Source organism: Cnephaeus nilssonii (genome assembly GCF_951640355.1).
Source record: "Cnephaeus nilssonii genome assembly, chromosome: 7".
In the NCBI taxonomy this organism is placed as follows: domain Eukaryota; kingdom Metazoa; phylum Chordata; class Mammalia; order Chiroptera; family Vespertilionidae; genus Cnephaeus; species Cnephaeus nilssonii.
In genome coordinates this window covers 76,922,326-76,942,903 of record NC_137078.1, presented here as the reverse complement: position 1 = coordinate 76,942,903, position 20,578 = coordinate 76,922,326, and the positions used below count along the sequence as shown (strand labels likewise).

General features: G+C 45.7%; 1 protein-coding gene across 7 annotated transcripts in view; it reads right to left on the bottom strand.

The window, feature by feature from the left end:
• MAST2 (microtubule associated serine/threonine kinase 2) overlaps nucleotides 1-20,578 on the bottom strand; it is a 163,730-nt gene that overhangs the window by 15,421 nt on the left and 127,731 nt on the right. For 5 of the 7 annotated variants that reach the window (XM_079776495.1, XM_079776490.1, XM_079776489.1 and 2 more), the window contains 7 exons: nucleotides 18,114-18,189; nucleotides 15,602-15,622; nucleotides 13,720-13,798; nucleotides 10,290-10,444; nucleotides 8,209-8,284; nucleotides 5,919-6,128; nucleotides 3,233-3,334 (listed from right to left, as the gene is read on the bottom strand). In XM_079776495.1, coding sequence (XP_079632621.1) covers nucleotides 3,233-3,334; nucleotides 5,919-6,128; nucleotides 8,209-8,284; nucleotides 10,290-10,444; nucleotides 13,720-13,798; nucleotides 15,602-15,622; nucleotides 18,114-18,189 — 719 coding nt within the window. The remainder of the gene's footprint in view (nucleotides 1-3,232; nucleotides 3,335-5,918; nucleotides 6,129-8,208; nucleotides 8,285-10,289; nucleotides 10,445-13,719; nucleotides 13,799-15,601; nucleotides 15,623-18,113; nucleotides 18,190-20,578) is intronic. The other 2 variants (XM_079776493.1, XM_079776494.1) reach the window with 1 other exon arrangement.

Sequence of the window (20,578 nt, the reverse complement as noted above, 5' to 3'; positions counted from 1 at the left end):
CAATCCAGGATCCCTCTCACAAGCCTGGATTGCTGGCTCCTAATCGCTCACCTGCCTGCCTGCCTAGTCGCCCCTAACTGCTCCCCACAGCTGGCCTGATCACCCCTAACTGCCCCCCCCCAGCCTAGTCACTCCTCACTGTCCCCCCCGCCAGCCTAATTGCCCCTAACTGCCCCCCTGCCAGCCTGATCACCCCTAACCGCCTCTGCCTGTCAGCCTGATTGCCCCTCATTGCCTCCCCCTGCTGGTCTGATTGCCCCCAACTCCCCCCCCCCCCCGCTGGCCTGGTCGTCCCCAACAGCGCCCCCTGCTGGTCTTGTCTCCCCATGTAGCCTTCTGTTTAGTAGTTTGGTCATCCCTCACTAACCCCCGTGCCAGCCTGGTCGCCCCATGCAGCCTGTTCGGTTGTCCGTCCAGTTGTTACGGTCATGACAGCCCCTGGCTTTTTATATGTATGGAATAGAGGCCTGGTGCATGAAATTTGTGCATGGAGGGGGGTCCCCTCAACCCAGCCTGCACCCTCTGGGATCCCTCTCACAAGCCTGGACCACTGGCTCCTAATCGCTCACCTGCCTGCCTGCCTGGTCGCCCCTAACTGCTCCCCCCCAGCTGGCCTGATCACCTCTCACTGCCTCTGCGTGCTGGCCTGGTCACCCCTAACTGCCCCCCCTGCCGGCCTAGTCACCCCTCACTGTCCCCCCTGCCAGCCTAATTACCCCCAACTTCCCCCCCTGCCAACCTGGTTGCCCCCAACTGCACCCCCCTCCCGCCAGCCTAGTTGCCCCCAACTGCCCCCCTCACCGTCCTGGTCGCCTCTTACAGGCCTCCCCCTGCTGGCCTGGTCACCCCCAACTGCCCCTCCTGCCAGCCTGGTCACCCCTCACGGCCCCCCTGCTGGCCTGGTCACCCCATGCAGCCTGCTTGTTTAGTCGTTTGGTCGTCCCTCGGGCCAGCCCTGAGTGGCTGGGAGCTAAGGGGACTGGGCACTGTCATCTAGTGGCTGTGGGCGCCGCCATCTTTGAGGGCATGGCAGCAATTAGCATATTCCCTCCTTATTGGCCGAGGGTGCTGCCATCTTTGTGAGGGCGTGACAGTTAATTAGCATATTCCCTCTTTATTAGATAGGATTATACATCTATAGATGTGGTTTAAAAAAGTAAATCTGACTGTTACATTCTTATTAAAACTTTCTGATGGTTTCAAGTGGCAAACTCCTGAGCCGAGAACCCATCACTCTATGTGATCTTGTATGGACTACCTTCCAGTTTAATCCCTAACCAATTCTTCAAACACACCCTGTGCTCCATGCCCCTTACCTGGCCAATGCCATCCTATTCAAGCTGCTGAATAAGCTTTTTGCCGCCCAGGGAGCTTTCACTGACTGCTCTTCCCAAGGAGGACTGGAGCACCTCTTCCCCATGTTCCTGCTGTGCCTCTTGCTCATCTCAGTTGCAACATTTCTTGCAATATCATAATTATTATTTACACTAGAAGCCCGGTGCACGAAATTCGTGCACGGCGGGGGGTTGTCCCTCAGCCCAGCCTGTACCCTCTCCAATCTGGGACTCCTGGAGGGATGTCCGACTGCCCGTTTAGGCCCGATCCTGGTCGGATTGGGCCTAAACGGGCAGTCGGACATCCCTCTCACAATCCAGGACTGCTGCCTCCCAACTGCTTGCCTGCCTGCCTTCCTGATTGCCCTTAACCGCTTCTGCCTACCAGCCTGATCACCCCCTAACCATTCTGCTGCCAGCCTTGTTGATGCTTAACTGCTCCCCTGCCAGCCTGTTTGCCCCCAACTTCCCTCCTCTGCCAGCCTGGTCACCCCTAACTGCCCTCTCCCTCAGGGTTGATCACCTCCAACTGCCCTCCCTTGCAAGCCTGGTCCCTCTCAACTGCCCTCCCTTGCAGGCCTGGTCCCTCACAACTGCCCTCCCTTGCAGGCCGGGTGCCTCCCAACTGCCCTCTCCTGCTGGCCATCTTGTAGTGGCCATCTTGTGTCCACATGGGGGCAGGATCTTTGACCACATGGGGGCAGCTATATTGTGTGTTGCAGTGATGATCAATCTGCATATTACTCTTTTATTAGATAGGATGTCTCCAGGCCTTATCCTAAGGCACTAAAAGACTAAGTCTAACTGCACTCCAGAGGAAGCCTCTTAGGGTCAGGAACTCTGCTGGATTTATATCATTATCTCGTTTCTAGCATGAAGGTGCTCAGTAAAGCATCAAATGATTAAACACAGGACTCAACTTGTGCAAACAAAACTGGCCTGTGCTCCTCAGCCCTAAGGCCCCCACTTACTCAGGGCCTGTTCAGTGTGGGGATGGGCCAGACTAGTACCTCTCCCAGCCACACCTCTCAGGACCATCCAGTTTTTCTCACAAGAACTCATTTGGTCCCCCACTGCTTGCATATCATCCTATAGAATAAAAGCCTAGGTGGCATCGTGCGAAGTCGCCACAAGATGGCCAGTAGGGGCAGGCAGTTGTGGGTGATCATGCCAGCAGGGGAGGGCAGTTGTGGGCAACCAGGCCTGCAGGGGAGGACAGTTGGGGCAATTGGGCCAGCAAGGGAGGGCAGTTGGGGTGATCGGGGCGGCAGGGGAGGGCAGTTGCAGGCCATTGGGCTGGCAGGGGAGGGCAGTCGGGGGCCATCGGGCCGGCAGGGGAGGGCAGTTGGGGGCCATCGGGCCGGCAGAGGAGGGTATTGGGGGTGATTGGGCCAACAGGGGAGGGCAGTTGGGGGCGACTGAGCTGGCAGGGGAAGGCAGTTGGGGTGATTGGGCCAGTAGGGGAGGGCAGTTGGGGGCAATCGGGCCAGCAGAGGAGGGAAGTTGGGGGCAATCAGGTCGGCAGGGGAGTACTTAGGCGTCAATCAGGCCGGCAGGGCAGTGGTTAGAGGGTGATCAGGCTGGCAGGCAGAAGTGGTTAGGGGCAATCAGGCAGGCAAGCAGTTAGGAGCCAGCAGTCCTGGATTGTGAGAGGGATGTCCGACTGCCAGTTCGGACATCCCCTGAGGGGTCCCAGATTGGAGAGGGTGTAGGCTGGGCTGAGGGACACCCCCCTCCCATGCACGAATTTCGTGCACCGGGCCTTAAGTGTTTAAATAAGGATTTCAGCAGCAGAAATGGCAGTGGGTGCCACTAGTTTTGCTGATAGCAGAATATTCCTCCATAGCCTCACTGCCATCTCTCCAATCCCCCACTAACCTTTCCCAGAGTTCACTCACCAAGCATTCCAGGAGGCGAGCTGGGCGGGCAATGACAATCATCAGCTTTTTCACCAGCTGCATCACAAAAGCCACTTCTGAACTCTCTGAGCGCTCATGAGCCTATAGAGAAGACAAAGGTAGCTTAAGCAAGCCACTGGCCCAGTGTGGTTGAGCTAAGCAGGACTGGGCTGGGCAGAGCTATACTACAGGGAGAAACAATTTGGTGGTATGGAGAGCTCTGCAAAGTGAAGAACCAGTGAAGGCCAGTCGGCTGGGAGAGGGAGCAGGCTGCTCATTGGAACCACATGAGCTTTAGAATCCTATGTGAATCCTATGTCACACAGGCACACTGCTTTACCTGCTCCTCTACCAACAAGCTTCACTTAGACGCCAGTTTAAGGGGGCAACTCTCATTAGAGCCTTCACTAATATTCACTTCCCACCCCAGACAGACTGTCAGGAATAGAGAGACTTCCAAGCAGGAGACTGATGGGACCAGATAGGTGTTTTATTGTTTTTTTAAATTATTATTTGGATATTTTTTCCCATTGATTTTTAGAGTGGAAGGGAGGGAGGTGGGGGAGAGAGAGAATCACCCATGTGAGAAAAACACATTGACTGGCTGCCTCCCGTATGCACCCTGACCGGGCCAGGGATTGAACCTGCAACCCAGGTATGTGTCCTTGACTGGAAATCAAACCTGTGACTCTTTGATGCATGGGCCAACACTCTAGCCACACCAACCAGGGCCAGATAGGTGTTTTATTATTTTTTTAAAAAAATATTTTTATTGATTTCAGAGAGGAAGGGAGAGGGAGAGAGAGACAGAAACATCAATGATGAGAATCATTGATTAGCTACCTCCTGCACACCCCACACTGAGGATCGAGCCTGCAACCTGGGCATGTGCCCTGACTGGGAATTGAACCATGACTTCCGGGTTCATAGGTCGACACTCAACCACTGAGCCACGCTGGCCGGGCCGGATAGATATTTTATTTTTATTATTATTTTTTTATGTGTATACACACTTTTTAAAATATATATATTTTATTGATTTTTTACAGAAAGGAAGGGAGAGAGATAGAGAGTTAGAAACATCGATGAGAGAGAATCATCGATCAGCTGCCTCCTGCACACCCCCTACTGGAGATGTGCCCGCAACCAACGTACGTGCCCTTGACCGGAATCGAACCTGGGACTTTTCAGTCCGCAGGCTGACGCTCTATCCACTGAGCCAAACCGGCTTTGGCCAGATAGATATTTTAGAAAGACCATTCTGCCTAGATTGTGAATGGTGCACTAAAGTGGAAAAACCTGAAAGCAGGAAAATGGATTAACAAACTATTGCAATAATGCAGATGAGAAAGGCATAAATCCAGGCAGTAAAAATGGGGAGAAATGGACAGATTGGGGCCATTTCATCTATCATTTTGGAGGTAGAGGACTGAGTAGACCTGAGGGTGGATGAGCAGGAACAGACAGTAACTGAAACTACAATTTTAGAGAAATTTTAGTGAACTCATAAATGAAATACAAAATATAAGAAGATGCTTATCTTTAAGTGAATTCCTTAGATTAACTGGCTCTTAATTGGATCGAGCCCGAAACCTAGGCATGTGCCCTGGGCAGGAATCGAACCTGGGACCCTTCAGTCCACAGGCCAACACTCTATCCACTGAGCCAAACTGGCTAGGGCTAGGCTAGTACGTCTTTAGGAGACAGAGAATAATCTGCTACCTCTTATATGTGAGCAATCTTCCAATATTTGACAGCAATAATCATGATCATCTTTAGTCATCCTTTCTCTAGATTCTACTGTTTCTTACATTTAAAAAAAATTCCTGCTCCTAATTTCTAGTCTAATACACTGAAGTCCTGTTTGATCCTTATTTCTGGGTTCTTAGCTCAGCTGGTACTACATCAGAGCAAGGTAATGGGTCTAGACTGGGAAATACTCTACTGACATGAAGAGACCGAAGGACACAGGCACATCTCCTCTTGCCAAAACTGTACTACTGGTGTAATATGGGGCAACTGTGAACTGGGTGGGAAGGCACCTGCCCACCTTATTGAGAGGCGATAGGAAAGCAAACATGGAGCAATGGTTAAGAACTCAGTGTCTCCTCTGGTCTTGACCACCTCTGAATTACTTTAGGGCCCCCCCACTCCCCGACTTCACTCTAGAGAAGATCAGGTCTCTAAACACTTAAGTCTCCACTAAAGAACTTCTCACCATGCAAGTAGAATGTCAGCAAACAGATACACCTACAGTGCGAGCCTTGGGCCTGCTTTCCCTTGGCTAAGGAGAAACAGTCTGAAGGCTCTACTTACACCAATATTTCTACTAGAAGAGAGCTGCCTACAGCCATCTGGGCTGCTTTTTGGCTTTGAGTTACAAAATCTCCTAGTCAAATACTTATGAATACTACCAGTGTCGGTGTCTCGGGCAGAGTAATGGGGATTAGAAAAAGAAAGGATACTGAGATCTTCTGATACCAAAAGGCTTCCTCAGTAATTCAGGGACTGAGGAGGAACCTAAGTCCATCAGCACCACACTTGGGGTAGGCCCTGCACACTAGCAAGGATGTGGCAAGCAGGCCGAGAAGACTGAGAACCCCATTAAGGTCTTAACCTTAGCTTGGGACTACTAATCCACTACCACATGGACGATTCACCAGAGTTCCAGCACAAGGACACTCACATCTTGCAGAAGTTTCTCTAAATTCTCTTGAAGTTCGTAGAAGTACTGTGATGTAATGAGGCCACTCCGAGATTTATCCAGGCAGTCTCGGGCCATCTCAATCACTTGATGATGAATAAAGCTCAAGGCTCCATCTGCCAAGGGCAACACGCTGTCTGGAGTGTTGGAGGAAATGAACTCTGCTAGGCGCTCTTCCATCTGTGCAGTGGCCTGGGAATAAAAATAGGAAAAGTGACACTTCCCTTCTAATTCTGGCTCAGCTGGAGTTAAGCCTGAAGGACCTGATAATAGTCTATGTGATCCTGGTTTCCTGATGCTGTATTTGGGGCATCTGATGACTGGAGACATGAGAACATCACCTTCAAGTCAAGTTAAAACATTATGATCAAGTTCCTCTCTCACCTGACCTTGTCCATCTCTCCCCCATTCCTTGGTGGGCATGCTCTTTTGTTCTAAGGACCCTGCAGTGCTTACTGTCCCTCTGTGTAGCTTTTTCACCCTGACAAGCCTGCCTGGCAAACTGCTATTACTCCTAATCTCATTGCAAGCATCATCTCTCCTCTGGGAAGTTTTTTATTCCTTCTGGCAAACTAAGGTTTCCTTTCCTTTGTGCTTCCACAAGACCTCTCACCTATATAAATGTAGTGAATGGACTTTGATGGTTTCTAAACCTTCTTCTGAATTGGGAACTCCTTCAAGTAAGAGAAAGTTTGATTTATCACTTGATCTCAGGACCCAGCTGAGCCAAACAGATGTTCAGAGAATGTTTACTGAATGAGTGAGCCTGCTCACAGACAGATTCCCAGCAGAACAGAATGGGATTCTGGCTCAGAAGCCTCTTGGGGACCTTGCACAGTCATGTCAAAATGACAAATAGACATCAATTAACAACTTCCTAGCTGCCTATCTAGGACTTGGCCTTTGTTCCTTTGCCATCAGATGGCGATTTCTGATTTCCAATGTGTGTTTAGGGGTGTATGTGTAAACACATATATATGTATATATACACATATAATACACACACACATACATATATATATGTAGTATGTATGTGGAGAGAAAGTAAAAGAAGTGGGGAGGGAGAGGATGGAGGAGGGGAGAAAAAATGGGAAGGAATTTTAACACATTTTCTCTAACAAAACAGTTCATCTTACATGACTCACTTGGAGACATGCACATGAAACACAAACATGCAACGCTAGAATGACAACACAACACCAAATATATGAGGAGGAAACATGAGAAGCATTTCTTATACTACACACTCCCAAGCTTCTTTAGAAAGGACCAAGCAGAGCAAAATGATTTCCTACCTGTTCATTTAGCCCCTCTTCTTTGCTCTTATTTTCCAAAGCTAGACAACATAGACTACAGGGCACAGAGCAAGAGAAACAGCTAACACTTACTGAGTGCTCAGTATGTCCTGGGCACAGATGGGAAAGAATGTTCATTAATGTTCATAAACTCCCTATGAGTGCTCCCTGTGTACGTCAAGAGGGAAAGTACAGGGCTTCACACCTTTTCCCTAGGCCACCACGTGTGTCCAGGAGATTGTACCCGAGTCTAGAAGGACAGTTCCTAGAGGAGCAGGGAACCACACCCTGCAGATCCTAGATACAGACCAACAGGTAGACCCAGGGAGGTCTAAATAGAGGATGAAGGAGGCTGAGGACACCCGCTCCCCACCGTCATGGACTGGGAGCCTACGCCAGTGCCCTGGCTCGCATTAGAAGAGGGCCCCTCATTAGAAGGCCAGGTCAGAGTGTATAGGCGTGTGGTGTTCAAAAAGAAATGCAAATGGGAAGCAAGGTCCTCGTTCCACATACAGGGAGGTTTATGGCCAATGCAGAGTTGTGAAGACCATTACTCAACTATCTCAGCATAGTAACCAACCTTCCTCCCTTAGCATTTTTCCTGCTTGAAAATACAAGTGCAAATCTGAGTAAGCAACTCTAACATCTCCCACATGCCTGCTCCCTCTGGCCAACTTCCCCAATCCAGCACACCTGTCTGTGCACTCTCTGGTGCCTGGCAATGAGGGGCTGCTCATGAAATCTGCATACTAGTAAACAAAGGTGTTCCCTAAGCTCATAGTCCTCTGCGCCTTCCTCTTCCCCAGCAGTCAGGAAGCTCTTGTGCTGGTATCCTCCTCCGCCTGGTGTCTTTCTGCTCTTCTTCTCGATACCTCTGGAGACAGCACTCCATCCCTCACCACCATCTCTCCATTGGGGCTGGCTGTAGGCAGCCATCCTCAGAGGCATCACCAGTTCCCTTAAAATTGGATTCTTACCTTGGGGAATCTTTCTTTGTATACATGATTCATCATTATTATTTCACCGTCAAAGGAAACTGGGGACCGTCCAGGACTAAATAAGAAAGAAACAATTGTGTTAGTGTCCTGGAACTTTTGAGAAAAAAGATGGTCATCCCCAGGACCCCTGCCCTCGCACTGTCCCCAATACCCACACACTCCCACCTTAATGATTGCTGAGTTCCTGGAGTTGCTAGTACACCTTGTTCAGCTCAAAATGATACCATCTGGAGCTAGACTATCTTCCTATAAGAAGCCTGGCTTTTACAAGACCTCTGCCAGGGCCTGAAAAGCCCTGCAAAGGAGGAGACCAATCCTGAGTCTACTGGTGGCTTTCCTAAGGTGACCTCCCCCAGAACAGGACTCTCTGGGTCTTCTTCACTTTGGCCAGTGAAATCAGGTATACCCAGCATGTTCTCAAAATCAAATAAAACCAAACCACCACCAACACAACCAGAAGGAGACAGTGTATATCTATCTTTTTCCAAACAAGCTGCAGCCAATAGGGCTAACACTGGCTCTGACCTGGGGATGAATGAGGCCAATCCCGTCTACAGCGAGTTACAGGCCTAGGTCACCTAAATCTTCCCCTTTGGCCCATGTGTGGTTACAACCCCTTAAAGGATTTCAAAGGCAGAGCCACAGAATTGAATGGATATTTGGGTAGTGCCCAGTTTGGTGCCCCTGGCATGTGATCCAAGCTGAGCTAGGTTCAGAACTGTTCCTTTCTGCCTTTTTTCCATGAAGTGGGTCATGGTCTGCTTGCTGTATTGGTGCACATTACCAAGTATTTTAACCAGTTTACTGCCACTTGCATCTATGGACGCTTATGGTGTACAAATGGTTAAGAGTAATACAGCAGGTATTTCCCTGAGACGCTATAGTCCTCTTAATCTCAAATGGCCTAAAAGGTACCCTTTACTCTGTGGATTGTGGAGATCACCAAGCTTCAGGTGTTTCTCTGTGTGAGACAAAGAGGCACTGGGATCCACACACCACATTCACTAATTTGTATTTTTGATCCTTTGCACTACAGTCCTAGCCAACCGCATCAATCCCTGAACTTGAACCAGTCTGTGGTCTGGCTCAGCTCACTCGCTAATGCTCAAGTGCCTCTATTACCTGCTCAGATTCTTCCTGGGAGGCACTGCTCCTCTGGGCCCCACCCTGAACATGTTAGCCAATCTGGTATTTCCCAGAGACCTTGGGAAGCTGAGCTCAGTCATTAAAGTCATGTTTATTTTCACACAATACAATATACAGATGATGTATTATAGAATTGTACACTTAAAACCTATATAATTTCATTAACTGTAACCACAATCAATTCAATATAAATTTTTAAAAGCCATGCTCATTTTAATTTACACCTTTTCCTTAACCTGGAATTTTGAGAAGAGCCAATTAATCTAAGGAATTCACAGATAAGTCAGCTGTTAAGGTTTAGTTTGATGAGATAGAGTCATCCAGGGAATGGAGATAGAGTCAGATGGACATTTAACTCTGCTTCTGAAGTGGGCTTCTTCCCTGAGTCAGCCACAGTGTCTTCAGCACAGTGTTTTCTCAGCTGGCTTAGCTCATAAACCATGATCTCTGGGATCTGCATCCAGGTTACCATCAGAATGGATATTACTCTCCTTTTACTGAATGGACTCTAAAGTATATTTCTACTGCTACTTTCAAAGGGAGAAAAGGGGGACCACTTGGTAGCATCATCAGGTACCTCATGGGGTGGTGAACTGAACTGTAGCCAAAGCCAAAAAAGCTTGAGCTTCACGTCACTTTGGGCTGTGAGTGTGCCAAGCCAGGGGTTGACAAACTATGGTCCAAAGACCAATTCTGGCCCATTGCCTGTTTTTGTAAACAAAGTTTACATAATGTCTGAAGATATGTTCATACTATGAAAACAGATTTAAATAGCTGCCATACAGATTGTACGGCCTGCAAAGCCTAAATTATTTACCTATTGCCCTTCATAGAATAAGGTTGCTGGTTCCTGTGCTGGGCAAACTAGCTGAGCTCCACAGGTTTTGGGACTCAGTGAGCAGAGCACCCCTCACCTGAGGCTGCGAGAACGGGGCCGCATGGCTGGGGACTGCCTTCCCTCCTCATCTGGTACACTCTCTGTGCTGAAATGCTTCGTCAAAAAGTGTAGCTCATCGGCTGTAGGCTGGAAAGGCAACTGGTGCAGTTTTTCCTGCGAGGAGCATGATGACTAGAGGGGAAAATTAAAAAACAGCATTAAAGACATGTCTAAGGGCAGTCCAGGAACAAAGAACTGAAAAAGGTCAGGGACTTCCAACGCAAGCATTCTTTCCATTGCTCCCTTCAGCCTCCACTGTTCATGATCCCAATTGTCTCAACCCCTTCAGGCCCTCAGTCCTGAGAAAGCCAATACATTAGAGTGATTCCCAAGCCTTGCAGATTTGGACCTAGATGGTCATGTGACGTGAGAGCACTGCAACTACCCAGAGGGCCTCTTTAGGTGGCAAAAGCAGATTCTTCTGTCCTGGCCAGTGTGGCTTGTTGACTGCACCAAAAGGCTGCTGGTTTGACACAAATTTATGTTTCTCTCTTTCTCTCTCTAAAAATCAATTTAAAAAAAATCTTAGGTAGGTGGGAAGAGACTAACCAAAGACCTTATACATATATGCCTCACCAGTGGACACAGACAATAGTGTGGTGAAGGCATGGGGTGGAGCAGGGGCTGGGAGGAAAGGGGCTAAGTGGGAAGAAATTGGGGGGACATCTGTAATACTGTCAACAATAAAAAATAAAATAATAAAAATTAGAAAAGCAGAAAAAAACTTTTTTTTTTTTTAAAAAGCAGATTATTCTGCATGGAACATTTGCCCTCAATGAAGCTTTTGGCTAGTTGGAATGGCTAGTAAATAATAAATCATGTCTTTCTGGCTTAGGAAATTTGTATGTCCAGGCTAGAAATGATATCCCCTTAAGTTTTCTTTCCACAACCTTGGGAAAGCCCTTGGGATGGCTCAGCAATGTTTTCTTTTGGCTGTTATCCAGAGGACAATTGGCTTTGCTGAGGCTGTGAAGGCTGTGCCCAGACTCTAGGGATACCAGTAGGCAAAAAAAATCCATCCGGGGAGAAAATGACTTTTTAGATCTAGGCTACTTTTATATTTCTAAATGATTAGACTTGACCTGAAAGCAATTAAGAATTCTCAACACTGGCCCTGGTCAGTATGGCTGGAGCATTGTCCTGCACACCAAAAGGTGGCAGGTTCGATTCCCATCAGGTCACATTTGGGAGGCAACCAGCCAATCAATGTTTCTCTCTCTCTCTCTCTCTTCCTCCCTCCCTCCCCTTTTCTCTCTAAAAGTAAAAATAAAAAAGAATTCTAAACATTGCCCAATGACTGAGACTGCAAACGAGAGCCCACTGTCAATGACAACAGACCACTGAGAGAGGGATTTGTGTTACCCTAAGCATTCTACAGATGTAGCCATTGAACTTCAGTCCCAGGATCAGTGAACTCCCCTTTAACCGACAAGACTGGCTAAGAGACCAGCAAGTCTAACACCATTGGCTCAATTTCTGTTCACCAACTGATAGAGGATCTTGGGTTGAAATATCTAAATCTATTTATAGTAAAAACCACAGAGAACTCTGCAAGCCTCAATACCAAGTGAGAAATCAGATTTTATGGGGTGCACTGTGGGAACGGGTCCACATGACTGGGGACTGCCTTCCCTCCTCCTCTGGTACTCTCTGCGCTAAAATGCTTCCTCAAAAAGGGCAGCTTCTGACAGTGAACACTCCTCTCCTGGAATGCTATAATACATGAAGTTATGAGCAGCCAGTTAAAGGTCTCCACAGGGTTCTGTCTTGGCCAGATTTTTATAAATTATTTGGATAGAAATTGCAAAGAGTATCCTCACCCAACTGCAGCTAACATGAAGCAAAATTGGTAAAGTACCCCACTAAAATAAGCTAGAGCAATGGGTTTAGTCTATTAAAATGTATTGAACAGAATATATACATATTTAATATATATGACTCTTAACTTGGGTCTAAAAAACACCTGCTTGAGTAAAGGATTATGGGGGAAGGGGTATTTAATAAGGAAATATCTGAAGCTTAACAGATGCCAAAAGACCAATGAGATCTTTGGATTAATGTAAGAATAATATCGACATCAAGGGAGGAAATGATACTCCTTTTACCCGCTTGGGATTCATGAATATAGACAAACTGAGAAGACCTGAGAATGGTGGAAGACATGGGGAAAGGGTCATTCATGTGGCCTAAAATAATTACTATTTGGCCCTTTACCAAAAAAGTTTGCCAATCCTGCCATCCTGGCTTCAATTAAGAGTTGCTTAATGAGAAAGACTCATTTTAGGATCAATTGTGCATAGTAGCAATTAGGACATTTGTTGTGTTTTAAGTTAAAACCATCTCTAAAAGAAATAGAATCAGAAATGTTAGAGAAGGGCCCAGCTTTTTGTTGAAACACATCAAATTTAAATATCAAATAACAAGTACCCTTTCCTTCTTTTTTGAAAGGAAAAGGTAAAAAAGGAGGAGGGTCTACCAGGCCTTGGGACCACTAAGGGGTTATCTGCTCTTAGTTGCAGACCTAGAAATAAAGTGGGGAGAATAGGGGAACCATGCTTAGGAGCCCCACTGCCTAGCCTCACTAGCAAAGCAAAACTCCATCCTCAAGCCCTTCTCTGATTCCACCAGGAATAACTGATACCCAGAGAGCATGCTGGCTAATTGTTTCCAAATGCATTTTTATTTTTATTATTTTTTAAAAATATATTTTATTGATCTTTTACAGAGAGGAAGGGAGAAGGATAGAGAGCTAGAAACATCAATAAGAGAGAAACATCGGTCAGCTGCCTCCTGCACACCCCCCACTGGGGATGTGCCCGCAACCAAGGTACATGCCCTTGACCGGAATCAAACCTGGGCTCTTCAGTCCACAGGCCAATGCTCTATCCACTGAGCCAAACTGGTCAGGGCTAAATGCATTTTTATTTTTAAACTAGAGGCCCGGTACACAAATTCGTGCACAGGTGTGGGGGGGTCCCTTGGCCTGGCCGGCGATTGGGGCCAATCGGGGCTATCTTGCCCAGTCCAGGGGGAGGGACCATGAGAGGTTGGCTGGCCACAGGTTGGCTGTGGGAGCGCACTGACCACCAGGGGGCAGCTCCTACATTGAGCATCTGTCCCGTGTTGGTCAGTGCACATCATAGCTACTGGCCAGTCAACTGGTCGTTTGGTCGACTGATCATAATGGTTGCTTAGGCTTTTATATATATAGATGGATCTGGCTACGGCTATAAAGGGCCACTGGCCTTCTGCCCCACTCAACCTCATCCCTAAGCAGCCTCTTTGTGTTTGGCTTTGGAGGGAAAGTTGAGAACTGCTTTGCAACGCTGTAGGGATAGAAAGCCATAATCAGTAGGGAAGTATTACCTAAGGGTGAAGGAGGTATGGCCGCAAATTTGGCTACTTACTGAGACAGTAGAACTAGGAGTGTTGGTTCCATAGCCTGAAGAAGGTAAAGAGGCCAAAGACCAGCGCCGTCCATCAGTCCTATGTAAGAAAATACTATTAGGCAGTTTCTACAGGACCCTACTCTGAGCCTAGGACTTGACTGTCTTTCCATCAGCATTGTCTTTGGCAGTCAGTTTACTTCCCTTGTCTCAAGACAGCACTGCTTAGTCCAGTATATGCTTTCATGTCTCTCTCCTACATGGGCCTATTGTGTGTTTTCCACTGCAAAGACGGACATCTCTACTAAAAAGGAGTTCATGACTTTGATAAATCTGATAACAGATAAGAACATCTGTTATGCAATACTGTCATTCTGGAATAAAAATCCTTAAACTTTCAACTTATTCACTTTTAGAGAAGCAATGACAGAGGACACCAGCTAAAGGCATCATCACAAGGATAGAAATGCCACTGAAATGCAGTTATTTCCTCTTTTGAAGGCTCCATGTGAAGGCCTCTTTGGTCTTCCCCAGGCCACTGGGTTGACAACCAGGAAGAAGTGGACCATCATCTGGGTCTCAGTATGAATCAATCAATGGCTAAGTGTCAAAGGCTACCTAGGATCAGTGGGACTCGCAAAACCAGTCTTTGAGAATGTTTGCCAAAGAGTGACAGTAACTTATGAATCAGGAGTGAGATGGCATAGCCTTGGCTATACATGAGGTTTTGCGGGCAGGCTTCCTGCTGCTCTTGGGAGGATGCACCCTTACGCTCTCATCATAGAGAACCAGTTATGTGTTTTGCTGTTAAAAAAAAAAGAAGAAATGTCAAGCTGGTATCTGGCCTACAGCTTCTATAACAAGAAAAAATGATTCTTTCCTGGACTGTGGATGTGCTACAACACAAGTGTTCTTTCTTGTGGATCTTGGAGTGTATAGTCTGCTCTGGTTGAAGTGGAAGAAAAACTTCTTTGCTGCTATCCACAGAACCTTAGGACATTAGCAATGGAAGGCCTTTAGAAGTTAAGTTCAATAACCTCAATCTTCAAAGAAAACACTGAGACCCAGAGATTTGGGTAATTTGTTCCAGGCCTCACAGTTAAGGGAGAGGGGGGAGGGAGAGGAAGAAAAAAGGAATCAATATTGCTAGGGCTTCTTTTGCAGCCCTCCTCCCCATCCCCACCAATACCTAGCAGCTTTTTCTATTACGTTCTTTAAGGGAACAGCCCAGGGTTCCATGCCACATGCACATGACTCAAACTTCATGCCACCCAGATAGCAAGCTCTGCTGGAACCTAGTCTCTGAGGCAAATAAATGTCCAGGAGACTGCTCAAATATGATGTGCTTTCTGACCTCTTTGTTGGGTCCTGGAAGCTCTCCATAAGAAAGCAAGTCAGTTCCAGGAAAACGGAGCTCAGCAAAGATGGGACTAGTCTAACTTAGGAAGGGATTTCCAAAACTCTTGTCAAATACACTTTTTCACAGGTGACTTTTCCTCCTTTAGTTAGAAATAGAAACCAACTGCCTGGCAACCATTTTTCTAAAACTGAAGAGAAGCGACCACCACAGTCAGAAAGAAATGTCACTAAAGGATGTCTTCATTTCCTCTGCCTGGTCATCTCACTGAAAGACTGAGGAAAGTTGTGGGAATGAGGGTGACTTGTCTCCAGGCTCAGAAGTTTTAAATTATTTAGCAATTTCTGCCTCCAAGCATATGACCTCTGAGTGTTGGTTCCAGCAGGCAGAAGGGGTTCTCTTAGGGCCCCCTCTGCTAGTTATGAAAGGCCAAATGTTTCTACCCAGAGAAGACTCATCACACCAGCTCTCACCAAGCACAAAACCATTTTGTCTGGCCATGCAAAGCAGTTTCCCAGCCCCTCGCCCCATCACGTCCGCTATTACCTGTCTGCTCTGTGGCCATGACTGTAGTGAAAAGACATACATTATAGTGAGAATCAAAGGGGACCATAAAGACTGATCTGTTAGGCTCCTGGCATTTGGTTGAACTTGGTAAAGGCAAAACTTCTTTTTAGAAACTTGTGTAGTTTGAATTAAAATTGTAGGACTGACGGGTCTGTCCTTAGCATGTCATTACTAGTAAATCTGTTTTTGTGTGTATAGATATTCCAAACTAATGTGATCCTATAAGACTCAAGCCTGACCTTAGTAATTTGGGAAACATAATTCTTAAGTACTTTGTTTGGCAGGGTTGAAATCCTCCTCTCCACTCCCACCAATACTATGTCCTATAAGGAGATAGCCCAGAGTTCCATGTTCCATGCATATGACTCAAACTTCATGCCACCTAGCACAGATCTGTTTGGATCTCAGTGGTAATAGCAGGACCCAAAGCCCCCTGGCTGATCCTACTCCTAAAGCCCAGGGAACGAAACTGATACAAGGGCACCAATGGAACATGCTATTCTACCTGCCTAGAATGGTCTATACACCTGCATCATCATTCCCAACACGGCAGGTTCTTTCTTGCCCTTCAAGTCTTAGCTTAAAAGTCAATCCTCCAGCCCTAACCGGTTTGGCTCAGTGGATGGAGCGTCGGCCTGCGGACTGAAGGGTCCCAGGTTCGATTCCAGTTAAGGGCATGTGCCCTGGTTGCGGGCACATCCCCAGTGGGGTGTGTGCAGGAGGCAGCTGATCGATGTTTCTCTCCTATCGATGTTTCTAACTCTCTGTCCCTCTCCTTCCTCTCTGTAGAGAATCAATAAAATATATTTATTTTAAAAAAAGTCAATCCTCCAGAGAGGCCTTACACGAACACCCCATATAGATTCTCCAGCCCAATTCCTTCCTATACTTTCATGCAGCATCATGTTCTTTAACTTCATGGTACTTGTCACAATCTTGAACTATGTATTTGTCTGCTTGTTCGTTATTCACCACTCATTCAATCAATAAGCACTAACTTGAGTGCTCATTATATACCAGGAGACACAGTTTTCAACATATTAAGGTATCACCATTAAAAGTACTTTGATTCTGGTTGAGGGGAAATAGAAAACAATAAAATAAGAAAATATCAGGTATTAGAAAGTATTAGCTTGAAAATGGACAATTTGATGGAGAATGACGATGGGGCTCCTTCATATTTTATGGTTAGGAAAGGCCTCTGAGAAGCTGACATTTAAGATGAGAAATCAAAGACAAGAATGAGTTAATTAGGTGAAGATCTGAGGAAACAGCATTCCTTATAAAGGGAACAACTACACAGATTCTATAAAGTCTACTAAGTTTCAAGAAAGTAGGAATTATGTCTATTTTGCTTCCACTATATAACTACCAGCATAGTACCTGGGCATACTAGGTGCTCAGTAAATATTTACTGAATAAATGGGAAATGACTCAATGCCATGTATAGAGATCAGTCACATATATATATATATATATATATATATATATATATATATATATATATATTTAAATATAGAAAATGTATGTATAGAGATCAGTCACACACACATATATATATATATATATATATATATATATATATATATATATATATTTAAATATAGAAAATGTTCTGAAAAGTAAATTATTTATACATGGACTCTTTTTTTAAAAAAATATATTTTTATTGATTTTTTACAGAGAGGAAGGGAGAGGGATAGAGAGCTAGAAACATCGATGAGAGAGAAACATTGACCAGCTGCCTCCTGCACACCCCCTACCGGGGACGTGCCCGCAACCAATGTACATGCCCTTGACCGGAATCGAACCTGGGACCTTTCAGTCCGCAGGCCGACGCTCTATCCACTGAGCCAAACCGGTTTCGGCTATACATGGAGTCTTGATATGTGGTTGGGGCGGATTCAGTCAGCTTGGTAGTTCTCCAGAGGCCAGGCGGTACTCTGGCAATTGGCTGAGCTGTCAGGATTGCTATCATGAGCCAGAGATAAACTTATATCACTTTCAGAGACTTGAAATGTGAGGAGGAATATAAGGATGGCTCTGCAATGCACCAAATCTTTCTAAATTAATGTGAAGACCTGGTAGTCTTTTTATTCCCAAGGAAAAAGAGACTGGAACTGGCTGAGTTAGAGGAGTAAAAATATACCTCTGGGTCCTCCTGGGAAAAGAGCCCATTTTCTTTCTCACTGATCATGCTAGGAATAGCTCTCAATTGAGAGTATAATGTTTTGGAACACAACATCAGGAAATCAGGGACTTGTGCTTAGAATTATAAAAATAAATTCATCCCTAGTATCTACTTGCCAATTCAAACATTCAAATGCAAATACCTAGAACATATAGAAAACAAAACATGAACCTGGGTGAGGAAGGAATTTTGGTGGTTGGTAGCCAAAGGTAACACACTGGAAGGAGGAAGCTGACGTTAACCGACATTCGTGCAAGTGCCACACATGCTAAACACACAGGAGGCTTTCCATCAACTTACCTACGGGCAGGAACAAAAGAAAAGTGAGCAGGTGCATTTGGAGAGAAATTCCTGGGACTGTCCAAAGGACTGTTACCTGCAGATGGGGGAAGGAGAAGAAACAATTTGTGACGTTTACTTCTGAGGAGGGCTGAGAAAACCTTTACGGAAGGTATCTTCTCCTCACATTGGCAATTAGCACATATGGTTATTTTTTCAGGCCCACCATCAGTTTAATGATTCTCTCTTTGTAAAAGTGTGGCAGCCCAGAGGTTTCTCTCTTGTTCCCAAGTTGCCTTTAAACATCTGTCTCCCAGACATTCATTCAAGATCCAGCAGCAACTTGTCTATTTCCTGCCCTCCTAGAAACACCTCAGGTTCCAATATGCCTAATTGAATTAACTCAACTTTCCAAATGCTTGAAGAATTCATTCAATGCAGATGGGATGGCCAAATGCTCAAACATTTCTCAAAGGGCAACAGACTCTTGGTCCCAAAGTCTCTTGCACTTATATCTCTGCATACTGCATCCAAAGGGCTAACCCAGAAATATGTGTGCTTAAGAGATGTGTGTGCTTAAGAACAGAAGTTGTCAGGTGGGAACTTAGGATAGCAGTGTTCTTTAAAATAGTCCATACACAAGACCCCCAAGTCTACAAAACATGTCCAACCTTCTCATGGTATAGGAATTAGCCCCATCTCGTTATTAGTTTTCACATGTCCCCTGTCATTCGCTAACTTACAGCTCAGAAGCTTTGAACAAAACTGTGTGCTTATCTTTGCCTTAGTGACAACAGTTCTCGAACTTAAGCCTGCCATACTTCTCAGGTCTAACTTCCAGCTGGGGCTGGTTATTAGGAGTCCCTAGCTGGTAGAAGCTATCAATGTGTTTCTATCCAAAAGGCCATGTCAAAGTAAGCACCATACTCCATGATGTGCTGGCCACTCAGCCAATCCCTGTCTACCTCCTCACTTCTATGCTCACCTCTGTGAACCAACATTGGCTATGAGACACCGCAGCTACCCAAGGGCCTGGTAGTCCAGCATGCCTTGGCTTTTTCTTCAACAGTTTGTTTCCTGCATAGAGTATGGATGTTCCAAGGTGCCACAAAGCTGCCCAATTGTTTCCCATTATCTCCATCCAACAGGGTCTGGTAGCACTTAATGTTCTTCTGTACTGATCCAAGAAAAACCAGCCTCTCAAACAATGCCCAACAACCCTATGCAGCAACTCTGTATCAATTATATATAGGTGCTCTTTTTGGGAGAAGTAATTTGGAAGAGGCATTTTCTGCTTTCACACAACCCCTTTACTGGGATCCTCAGAGCACAACCTTTGAAGCAGATCTGCTCGCAACCTAGTGCCAACTCTGGTTTTCCATGCTATGAATCTAGGCCTTTTTCCTATGATCTAGTCCCATGTCCTGGCCACCATGGTGCAAGAGAAGTGATTTAGAATAGTTGTTTTGTTAGCCAAGACTTAATAAGGATAAGGCCTCCTCAGAATTATCGAGGCCTTCAAAAAAAATCTCTATTCTTTAAACCCGTGGTCGGCAAACTGCGGCTCGCGAGCCACATGCGGCTCTTTGGCCCCTTGAGTGTGGCTCTTCCACAAAATACCACGGACTGGACGAGTCTATTTTGAAGAAGTGGCGTTAGAAGAAGTTTAAGTTTAAAAAATTTGGCTCTCAAAAGAAATTTCAATCGTTGTACTGTTGATATTTGGCTCTGTTGACTAAGAGTTTGCTGACCACTGCTTTAAACCATTTATACGCCATAAGCGTCCATAGACGCAAGCGGTGGAACTTTTTTATTTAAATTCAAAATATCATGGCAGTTAACTGGTTAAATAGTGTCATCTCAAAGATTAACTCATATGCTCAGTTTGATTCTTTTTTTTTTAATATATTTTTTTAAATTGATTTTTTACAGAGAGGAAGAGAGAGGGATAGAGAGTTAGAAACATCGATCAGCTGCCTCTTGCACACCCCCTACTGGGGATGTGCCCGCAACCAAGGTACATGCCCTTGACCGGAATCGAATCTGGGACCCTTGAGTCCACAGGCTGACGCTCTATCCACTGAACCAAACCGGTTTCGGCTCAGTTTGATTCTTGACATGTAAAGCTAGACGCCCTTTGTTGGTTCCCAAAACTACCCAGCCAATGCCTCCAGGAAATCCTGGACATGACTTTCCTACAATGACTGGCCTTCCAAAGACCAGATATGGTACTGGTTAGAGGGTAGAATATAAAGAATCTTCCAGGTGCTCAAATAAAGCTGGTATTCATAGAACATACATATGTCACATATAATTAACACTAACAGAAGAATAGCTGCAAGAAATAAAATACACAGAACATCAATAAGCTGTGAGACAACTTCAAGCAGCCTAATAATCCTTAAAAAAGAAGAGAGTGGGAAATACAGAAAACATACTTGAAAAAATAAGGGCTGACAATTTTCTAAATTTAACAGAAAACCAAA